The sequence below is a fragment of the Barbatula barbatula genome, assembly GCF_947034865.1.
Source record: "Barbatula barbatula genome assembly, chromosome: 5".
NCBI classification, from domain to species: Eukaryota; Metazoa; Chordata; class Actinopteri; order Cypriniformes; family Nemacheilidae; genus Barbatula; species Barbatula barbatula.
Window position 1 is genome coordinate 21,958,276 of NC_136769.1, and position 11,399 is coordinate 21,969,674.

General features: G+C 41.9%; 1 protein-coding gene across 1 annotated transcript; it reads left to right on the top strand.

Moving 5' to 3' along the window:
* The first annotated feature begins 906 nt into the window (after positions 1 to 906).
* Positions 907 to 11,131, top strand: cdr2l (cerebellar degeneration-related protein 2-like). Its single transcript, XM_079455858.1, has 6 exons — positions 907 to 1,217; positions 1,341 to 1,451; positions 7,728 to 7,840; positions 9,123 to 9,271; positions 9,460 to 9,624; positions 9,882 to 11,131. The coding sequence occupies exons 2-6, from the start codon at positions 1,373 to 1,375 to the stop codon at positions 10,771 to 10,773; spliced, it is 1,398 nt and encodes a 465-aa protein (XP_079311984.1). The 5' UTR covers positions 907 to 1,217; positions 1,341 to 1,372; the 3' UTR covers positions 10,774 to 11,131.
* Positions 11,132 to 11,399: the final 268 nt, after the last annotated feature.

The window sequence follows — 11,399 nt, forward strand, 5'->3', positions numbered from 1 at the left end:
ATGTAGATGACGTCAGTCATTAATATTAACGATTATTAATATTAACGAACCGGTGGCGGTGTGGCTTCATATAAACACGAATAACTAAGTTAAACGTCCGGATATCGCTGTAGGCCTATTTAGAGTTGATAGAAAGGGTTCCCGAAAATGTCAAAAGTGCAAAGATAATGGTTCGTATTCGTAATTCCGTATCATTTTTTGTACAAACACGGCAATCGCATATTTTTATCACTTTATGTTGTTTTGGAAACATATTTTATTTGGTCTTTGGGAGAACAGTAGAATCAAGCATAGTCAGGTTTATATAATTCATTTTATTCTTTTAATGCAAAATTTTAAGTTCACAAATGAAAATTCTTTTGTTAAAAACCCTGATTTACTTCATTCATGAAAGAAACTGAGCTTTATATTGATTCACTCCGATTTTCTATGAAGCAAAAACAATTAAAACATTGAAAATTTGTAAATGCTTCAATATCTTCATGTAAATTAACAATAGCCCCCTAATGTGCAAATCTTTATTATATATATATGTATGTTGTATTTCATTGTATACACGAATGTTTGTAAAGAATCCTTTTTGTTGTTAATTTAAATGAAATATAAAAAAAACATTTTTACCACGATATTTTGGGTTACATTGGAAATGAAGTCGAAGTTCGGCTCATGAATATTAATTACGCAAGGAAGGACGTTTTCGTGTCCAATAATGAACACTATTTTATATCTATCACATTGTCTGCATTGTTTTGTAATCCTTCAACCCTCCGCCTGTTGTACACGATCAGTTTTCTACGCCATGTACTTTATAAGCAAACGTTCAATAAAAACAACAATGGATATTATCAGAACGCGCTGACGTCATATGGTAGCTGTCCAATAAGGCTCGTGACTTATGAATATTAAGCAGCGGACCTTCACCACAGTAGAATGGGCTCCACCGCTGGACGAAACCAACGGGATGTTGTTGGGAAGTCAGAGAAGCGCACGAGTAGAGATATCTGCGCTTAGCACGGCGGTGGAGGGCTTCAATGTGACCGAACCAAACGTGACATTTTTGATCTCGTTGGATGTTTTTCTCCCGACACGCCGGAGAGATTTCACGAGTGTTTGCCGCTGGCAGCGCGCGCTGTCATTGTTGTGTCTTGTCTGCATCGAGCGGGTCGCGGATGCTGCACAGACGGACGTTTGTTGAGCGAAAAAACACGCAAAAATAGGTGAGTCGGGTGCTTGCGATGCCGCTTTAGCGTGCAAACAGACGCACGCGTCGCGAAAGCGCGTTAAAGTGAGACGTTTGCCGCATCGGCGTGTTCAGTGATTTATTTCCATGGCTTTGATAGATCTTCCGGACGGCCCGTTAACCGAGTAACCGATGCTCCGCGCCGGCAGGATGGACGAGTTTGTGACCGACGAGGAAGAGCCGTGGTACGACCAGAGAGACCTGGAGCAAGGTGAGAGAGACACCGAGAACCCGCATCCGTTTGACAACAAAGCTTGACAATCCACGGACAAACAGTGTCCATTGTTTAAGAGTAAGACATGAATCTCGTCTTCATCACGATATATGAAGTGATGCGTGTTTGGAGTCAAATCTCAGGTTGAAGGTTAAAGATGCGAGACTTCTGTGATGTGGATGGATGACGTCTTCCTCTGATGTGGACACTGGATCTGACAGATGCACAACATTTAGTGTCTCGGGTTTAATCTGCTGAATAAACTGCGTAGCAATGGTTGGGCGAGCAGAAGTGTCAGTTATAATGTGCAAACAGCACTTGATAATGCAGATGCATATTTAAACTGCATTTGAATAGATTCGTGCTCATTTACATCTCATTTACTGTCTTATGATAAATTGTCTTGGATGTGTGGTCATAAAACTCAATTTTAGTCGATTATGTTCTTCCGATCCAGTTCTTTTATTCTCATCGTGTCGAAAGAAGGGCTTGAATGGCTCTCATGGTTTAGGATGATGTCATTGCCCTCTCTCTGCCCTCTGGATCGAATCGCAATAAAATGCTGAGCTGTAAAGTACAGCCTGTCACTAAAATGTATGAATCGGGACACTTTGTTTGGCCGAACTTCCAGAGAGACAAAGAAACAATCCACATGTCAAATAAGATCTAGAGGAAGTGCAGTGGGAGGCTTAGACGAAAGAGGAAAGTCTCAATATTTGATAGGAATGAAACTTGAAAGGTTTGTTTGGTTGAGGAGGCGCATCATGGAGAGTTTTTCCTCTTTGTGAACCTGAGGCTTGTTTTTCCAGCAAATGACTGTGACAAAAGCTCCCGCGCAGAGATGATGGTGCCCAATTGGACCAAAATTTGAGATTCTGGAATATTGTGTTTGCGCTTAAGGCACAGGCGGAATTGCTTGAGATTTTATAACGCCTTTATGGTCAAACAGATATGACTATGAGAACGCATTAGTTACTGCAAATTATGCTATTTTTAGTCGTGTACACACTTGCACTAAAACAGAACATTGGGATTTTGTAAAATAAAGAAAACTTATACACGATGTGCTCTGTCATCTACTTTCCTTCACCTTATGTGTGGAGCGCCGCGCAACACAAACTTAACAAAACTCTGGAGCATATTGTCAACGTTTGTCCCTTTCGATTTTGTCAATCTGCTATTTGTCATATATTCCGCATATATTATATTCGCGTCGCATGTTTTGCATTGTATATTGAAGTCGTGATGGACACTTCAGAGAGATGTATTTGATCTGATAGCTGATAGCCCCGCCTCCCTTCCGCTATGTAAGCGAAACTGGGAATGTTGAAGACGGAACTCATGATCTCTCATGAAGGCTAAGGCCTTACCAAATCATCCATTCCGCCTTTAAAATATTGTACAGTGATGAAGGTCATGTGTAAGCTGCTCAACCAATACGATTAAATAGACGTCATATAGTAAAAATATACACTGTACAAAGTCATCGTTTTTGTATCACAATATATAGTTTCACACTTTTAAAGTGTATTCCTTGGCATTTGTTTACATTACAATCTTTTATGAAATTGCTAATGTTGTTTCTAAACATACTGCTTTAACTGTGGTTAAACGAATGTACTGCACAGCATCTGGCTTCTTGCTGTAGTATTCTAGCTTTGGGTACCGATGAGGGTATTCGTTTTCTAAAAACTATTTGTTTTGCGTCAATTGGTGGAATCCAGTTTCTCAGGCGTCTTCATATCATGGTTTCGGTTCATCAGCATTTATACAGTGTGTGCATGTAAGACAACATTGAGAAATGCATCAGGCATCAGACAGGAAGAACTTTAAGAGACAGATTCATTCATAATGAAATTAGCAAACGTTATATTCATGCACTTTGTGCTAATGGCCTAATGGAAGTTACTCATAAAGTTAACTCGATATCGATCCGTTTCAGAACGTCTCCATTGTCGTGCGGTTCGAGAGCGAGATCCATCATGAGCGGAAATGTCGTCTGAACACTCGCTCCGGTCTAAAGGGAGTCAAATGTCAACATTGCCGGGTTAGAGGTGTTTTCATGGCATTCTGTTTTAAAGGTGGTGGATTAGGAAACATGAAACAGTTTGTGGCTTCATTCAGCATGATTTGTACTCTGGTCATTTTGAGGAATTTAGTGAATTAGATCACTGAGGCTTTCCTGTGGCTCACTGGTTTGATCATGGCGCTAGCAACACCAACGTCATGGTTTTGATCCCATGGGATTGAACATACTCCGTTACAAATGTAAAGTATCATGCAATGTAAGGCGCATTGGATAAAGTGTCTGCCAGATATTTAAATGTAAACACCTACAAAATTGTGGACTTCTATATATTACAGGGATAGTCCACCCAAAACTCTTCTGCGAACATAAAGTAGTCTCGTCGCTTCATAAAAATTCAATTGAACCACTTTGATCTTATGGACCATTTTTACAATATCTTTAGGACTTTTCTGGATCTTGACAGAAACCCACCATTATGTATGAGGTGAATCCATTACATTTCTGTTGATGTACCGTATATATTATTGTACCATCCCTGACTCATGCACACAATGAACAGCTGAAGTGTGTATTCATGAGCCTGCTGCAGCCTTCTCTCGCTCTCTCTCTTTCTCGCTCTCTCTTTTTTCTCTCGCTGGCTCGCTCTCTCTCTTTCTCGCTCTCTCTCTCGCGCTCTTGCTCTTGCGCTCGCTCTCTCGCTGGCTCTCTCTCTCTCTTTCTCCCTCTCTCTTTTTTCGCTCGCTGGCTCGCTCTCTTTCTCGCTCTCTCTCTCTCTCGCGCTCTTGCTCTTGCGCTCGCTCTCTCGCTGGCTCTCTCTCTCTCTTTCTCGCTCTCTCTTTCTCCCTCTCTCTTTTTTCGCTCGCTGGCTCGCTCTCTTTCTCGCTCTCTCTCTCTCTCTCGCGCTCTTGCGCTCACTCTCTCTTTCTCTTGCGCTCGCTCTCTCTTTCTCGCTCTCTCTCTCTCTCGCGCTCTTGCGCTCACTCTCTCTTTCTCTTGCGCTCGCTCTCTCTTTCTCGCTCTCTCTCTCTCTCGCGCTCTTGCGCTCACTCTCTCTTTCTCTTGCGCTCGCTCTCTCTTTCTCGCTCTCTCTCTCTCTCGCGCTCTTGCGCTCGCTCTCTCTTTCTCGCTCTCTCTCTCATTTGGTTGAAATATTTTGACATTGTCCAGTATATATCTGAATTAATATTTGATTTGTAAGGGTCTTCACTGTAGAAGTGGATGCATCTGTTCAGACTGATGTTACAAGAGCTCATAGACACTACTGACGCACTAAACAGATCAGGAGAAAATAGATGATCCAGTTCTTCTTGTTGGTTCCCGTGGCGGTAGTCAACCACCTCACACCCTAGAAACCATAGAGCAGTTAATCCTGAGTTTGCTCTCAGTCATATTAATCTTCATTTTAGTTTGTTTTGTTAAAGCAATATTATCATAATGTCATTCCATGATCTAGAGAATAATTGGCTCATTTCAGTATCTGCCAATATTAGTTTTTAAACAGTAAATGTAAGATAACATTGCTCATCGGCAGTAACAATAATGATGAAACCCTTCTAAATCACCACTGAGCATTTTTTATAATATTCATTTACAACATGTGTGTCCTCATCTCTGTGTTGTGTGTTTCTCTCCTGTAATGAATCAGTTCACACACAAACACAAACATGTGGCATCAAAATGCTCCTGTATGATTTATCCACACACACACACACGCACACGCACGCGCACGCGCACGCGCACACGCACACGCACACGCACACGCACACGCACACGCACACACACACACACAATCTGTCTCATGATGAATCTCTGCTATCACATCAGTCTAATGGAGGTCAACCAGTCTGAGCCCGATACATCATCATCATTATCACCTCCTGTGATGTCACTTCCTCCCGGCGTGTGAAACTGTTAGTGTCTTCCGGGAATGTAAAGCAGGAGCAGGTGTTTGTACGCATAGGGACTTTTGCAGGAGAAAAAACCTGCGATGTCAGACATCCCCTCGTCATAACCTATTCACCGTCATGACACGACAGCCGACAGATCGAATTGATTCACAGAAAAAAACTTGAGCTTAGCAGCACTAATAATGTTACTGCCCTAACTTACAGTCATTTACTGTTAGATGCTATTAAAGCATGTGTTTTATTGCTCTCGTACACAACGGCTCGCAGGATGAGAAAGAACAGATTCTTGATCCTATCATGTGTCTAGGAAACGTAATGGCCAAAGAAGTAAACTCATTACAGATCTATTGGACAGCTATTTTAATGACATGTGAAGTCTCTCTTTGTCTGCTCATCCTGTCAGAATAAGTCCACACGTACACGGGTATTTTTATAAACAGAGTTTTCCTTGCATTGACAAGAAAGGGCAAATACACGGTATAAGACGATGTCTAAAGCATGCCAAACCAACAGGTGGCGATATAACCCTAACCATAACAGCATCTTGGCCAATCAGAAGCCTGGAATCTGACGTCGAACAGAGGAGATAGCGGCACGCCTTCCAACATCATATATGGCAATCTCTAAAAATCTTCACCCTGGCAGGAGTTTAAATAAAGTTTTGCGAGTATTGAGTTTGCATGCGGACGAACGGCCGAATAGTAAAAACTGCAACCGTCCTGTAAACAGAATTAAACTGCAGGATTATCTTTGGCCTCATTTCTTTCACACTCAAATCCTACAATTCCAGACACACTGTAAGCAAGCATTATGGTATTATTAGTCTTTATTACACAGCTCGTTGGAATTTCTGGAATCTAAATACTTGATTCTGATTGGCCGGTCGCGACATTTGCAGGTTCATAATTCCCAGATAACAACCTCTCAAAACTAATAACACACGGTAACCCAGATGCAGGACATGAAATGTGAATTTGAAATATTTGTTTTGCTAATTTTTACCGACATGCTTGCATATTCGTAACACAACCGTATTATAATAGATATTCTTACGTACAGTAAAAAACGTCATTTTATAGAATGTCCACGTACAGTTAGGTCCATAAATATTTGTAAAGAAGCACATATTTTGTTATTTTAGCTTTGTAACAAAGTGTATTCAAGAAACAGCTTTATAATGGATATTGTCTTAAAGTGCACACGCTCGGCTTTATTAAGAGTGTATTTATATCCAGATCAGCTGAAGGCTTTAGGAATATTACAGCTCTTTAATATCAAGGGACCAAAAGTAATTGGACAGTTGAATCACAAAAGCTGTTTTATTCAGAGGTATATGGGCTTTTCCTTCAATCCTTTCTTCATTAATGAAGCATGTTAATGGTCTGGAGTTGATTCTACGTGTGCTGTTTGCATTGGAAGCTGTTCCTGTGAACTAGCATCATGGGGTTCAGGGAGATCTAGTGAAACATTAAGAGCGGACAAATCAACAATATATCTAATAGACAGTATATAAAACTGTAACTTTGAAACTTTGTATTAGCACCTATTGTACTATTGCTCTTTCATGACAAATCGCTTATTGCTCCCCGAACTCTTTCAGTCACTTTGGATAAAAGCGTCTGCTAAATACTAAATGTATATAATAATAATAATCAATTTGGTACATTCTGAGAAAAAACAAATGGGCTAAAAGTGGGATAAAAGTGGTGGATGATCCCCTCTCCCCGATGAAGAAAAACCTCTTCACAACATCTGGACTCTGGTAAAAGGAGGAGCTTCATATTAAAAGGGTGCAATGCCTAAAGCCTTCAGCTGATCTGGATGTGAATATACTGGAAATAAAGCTGAGAGTGTGCACTTAACATCCATTATAAAACTGTAACTCCAATACAATTTGATACAAAGCTAAAATATGTTTCTGTCCAAACTAACTGTACATGGAAGATCTGTAAAAAAAACAGTCAAATTCAGTAAAATTGTGTTTTTTCAGTTTATGCAAGAATATTTATCATAATACAATCTTGAGAGATTTGCCATGTTCTTTTTTTAAATAGGGTCAAACTTACATACGCCTCAGCTGCAAAAAAATGACTTTTCTTCCGAGCCCTAACAGTGACACATACTGAGCATTTGTGTCTGACTCTGGAGTGTGGTCTCAAAATGTTGCCTAGCCCTAGAAAGCTCATGTCACAGAACACCTTTAGGTTGCCACAATGGTAGTTATTAATGGAGAACATGCATTTCCTTGTTCACAAACCATCTGCATCGCTCGCGTACTCTTCCTGGTCTTCTATTGTTTGTGCCGTTTCATGTGACTCTAGTCTTTTTTCCTCTTAGATTTGCATTTGGCAGCCGAACTGGGTAAAACCCTCCTGGAGCGAAATAAAGAGCTGGAGGACTCACTGCAGCAGATGTACATCAACAATGAAGAGCAGGTGCAGGAGATCGAGGTGAAGCTCCGGAGCAGACACTCCTTACGTCTTGAGCTCGGTCAATAGATTCTCTCATGAGTATAGAGGTTAACAACTGGCTCTGTGTTTTATATCATAGAATATACAACTATACAAAAAGTGATAAAGTGTGTGTATGTATGTGTATATAATAATAACTTAAACAAAAAGGACTATAGGTGGCGTTTTGAGAAACCATTGCAGATGTTTTATTTGTAAGGACATGTCAATTGAAATCTAATAAAACAACACTGCATCCTTCAGCTTCTTTAAATGAAATCGAATTGAATTTAAAGGTCTTCAGGTCAGGCCTGCCGTGATCTCTGACCTTCATGTCTAAGCAAAGCCTCATTTGGCTTGATTTTCCGTCCCCGGTGGTCTCGCTGTGGCCGTCAGTGATGTATATAGATGTGAGGTTGTTAGCTGTGCATATGACGTGGGAGTCCGCAGTTGCCAGATCTGATGAAACAAAGACCGGATCACATATCCCTACACAATGAGCCAGTGTTAGGATATATTGGGACATATGCTGTAGTTCGCATGCTCTCGTTCTCTGTATTGCACAACGTTTCCATGCTTTCGACTGCAAATGTTATGACTTTCTGGTTTTGCCTGCAGTGGTTTTAATTTTGAGCACAGAAAGAAATGAACGTAAGCGGTTTATGGGTTTAGGATTACTGGATGAAAATTGAGATTTTTCACGTAAGGCACATTTCACAGGTTTTCGAGCTTTGTGATGTGAAACGTCAACAACATTTTTTATATATATATGTGAAGAGTTTATTTCCAAAATAAGAACACCATTTAGAAATGATCCAATTAATTTTCTATCAACTGCAGTTAGTTTGATTGAATTAAGCCGTAATTACTCCGTAATTTTGGTGCTTATTTTTTTTAGTTATCTCATTTCAAAAACAATCTCTGCACGCACACCACACACACACACCAAACACACCCACACACACTGTAGCTCATGTTTATATTTGTAATGTATATATTACTATTTATATATTTGTTTTTGGTTTTCTTGCTCGGTTGATTCAAAATGTGTCATGCAAAAGTTTTGTTAACAAATTAAGGCATGTTTAGACACCAAACGAACACAAGAAAGAATATAATTTGTGCAAATGTATTTTTGTCACAGAATTGAGTTTTTTGTATAAATGGCCATAAATTGTGGAGAGTAAAGAACGTTCTTAAGTGACGACAAACAAAAGATTAAATTGATCAGTAAAAGTCAAACAGTTTAAACAGCAGGTTAACATGTGTCTATCTATGTCAGTATTTGACCAAGCAGATGGAGATGTTGCGTGAGATGAACGAGCAGCATGCTAAAGTGTACGAGCAGTTGGACGTGACGGCTCGCGAGCTGGAGATAACCAATGAGAAACTGGTGCTGGAGAGCAAAGGATCTCAGCAGAAGATTGACAGGTGAGCTTCATTATTATCATTCATTAATCATTAAAGACAGCGTTACCATGGAAACATGAATCATGGAAATGACATCATTTATTTCCCCACTCTATTCTGATCCAGTTGGAAAATGTTGTTTTGTTCCTGCTGGTGTGGTTTATGATGGTTGGCAGACAGTCTGATCACGTGTGCATGTGCTTTCACAGACTCACAGCCACTATGGAGATGCTGCAGGGGCAGGTGGACACGCTCACGGCACGCGTGGAGGAATTACGCACGCTGGAGGAGCTCCGTGTCCACAGAGAAAAGAAAGAGAGGAGAAAAACTGTTCACTCTTTCCCCTGCCTGAAAGAACTCTGCACTGCTCCAAGGTCTGTTCACATTTATTACTTCTGTCTCACCGGGAAATAAAACCACAGAGGAAAATATAACGACGCGTGTAGTCATTTCCAACAATGAAGAGAATGGATTTCGTCACTATTCACAGAGCTATTGATATAATCAGAATGATTTATCCATTCGTGTTTTGAAACGATTTGTTGTTGGGCTTTAACATATTAAATTCTAGCTTCTAACATTGTGTGTTAATGCTTTGCATTATGTCGTCTCTGCTCCGTCTCCTTTGCAGGTATGAGGACGGTTTCATGGTGTCTTACCCGGGCAGTGGTGACCTAGAGGAAGAAAGTCAAACAGCGGACGAAGAAAACCAACACCTACGAGTGATGGTGTCATCTCTACGCGCAGCCGTGGCAGCAGAGCGCGGTCGGCGTGAGGCGGCCGAGCGGGAATGCACCGCGGTCATTCAGGAGTTTGAGCGTTTGGAACAGCGCCTCCTAGGGGAGGAAAACTGCCAGCGACGCGTGCACGAGCTGGAGGCGGAGCTCCAGGAGATGCAGCAGCTACGCAAATCCCGCGTTTGCCTGTTGAGCGGAGACGAGGGGTTTGAGCAAACCCTGCTCAACAACGCCCCCGAGACAGACACGCCAGAGGATGGCGCTATGGGCGGAACGCAGAACAGCGACGCAGCGGATCCAGCACCCGTCCGGAAGAGCTGCAGCGATACGGCTCTGGATGCCATTTCTGCAGTGGACGCCTCGGGCAGACGTAAAGGTAGCTACGCGCTACACGCTAATGGCGTGCGGAAGAGGGGCATGTCCATCCTGCGGGAGGTGGATGAGCAGTACCACGCCCTCCTGGAGAAGTACGAGGAGCTGCTGGGGAAATGCCGGCGTCACGAGGCGAGTCTGTGCCACGCTGAAGTGCAGACCTCTCGACCCGTCTCCAGGGACCCATCTATGAAGGAATGCCGGGCGGCAGACCCCCAGCAACCGCCCACTCCACCCCAGACGCCCTCAACCCCGGAGGCCCTGGAGGGCATCAGCCGACAGGTGGAGGCTGTGGACAAGCGGCTCAGCCAGAACACTCCAGAGTACAAAACGCTCTTCAAGGAGATCTTTTCCCGCTTGCAGAGGACCAAGGGTGACATTAAGTCCAGCAAAGGGAGAAAAAGTGAAAAATAACCCTTTTCTGCTCCTGGCTGCGCCACTTCTTTTTTCCCTACTCATTTATGTCTTCATTTCTCAAAGCCTCACAGAGATGACGATACTATGTAAAATAGCTGATCATGCGTTTTCCTGAATAATGCGGCGCCGAGGCACTTTTTGTTAACCGGAAATGCGTCTCATGTTGGTTTGTGGGCTTTGGCCTTTTAGTATAAATCATATTCTCTCTTGGTTACTGTAACCATATTCGTCCAGAGGTATATCAGGCAAGTGATGCTCATTTTTGCTTTCTCACAATCTTATCACATGTATGACACTTATCGTGAATGACCATAGAGTTGTGTAACCACTTTAATTCAATATTAAATCACACTTTGCTTTATAAGAGCGTTTCATATATTTATTACCTCAACGAGAACGAGTGAATGAATGCAGGGTCAGGCTGGACACGTTCTGCTGCTTTAGGGTCGTGTCTAGAGGTGAACCACTTTCTGTGAAAACATGTAATCAGTCTTTGTGGGTACCACCACGAAGCAGCTCATTGACTTTCTTTGAGCTTTGATCCTGAAGCTAAGATGAATCCACGTGCACATGAACGAGTGACGTCGGGACTGAAAAACCTTTTATTATTAAATAGGGAGAAG

What these genes read in the sequence shown, in the direction of transcription:
- cdr2l (XM_079455858.1), top strand. Translation starts at nt 1,373, where the DNA reads ATGCTCCGCGCCGGCAGGATGGACGAGTTTGTGACCGACGAGGAAGAG. An exon ending in TCTCAGCAGAAGATTGACAG is followed by an intron (nt 9,272 to 9,459) that starts GTGAGCTTCATT and finishes GTGCTTTCACAG; the next exon opens with ACTCACAGCCACTATGGAGA. An exon ending in GAACTCTGCACTGCTCCAAG is followed by an intron (nt 9,625 to 9,881) that starts GTCTGTTCACAT and finishes TCTCCTTTGCAG; the next exon opens with GTATGAGGACGGTTTCATGG.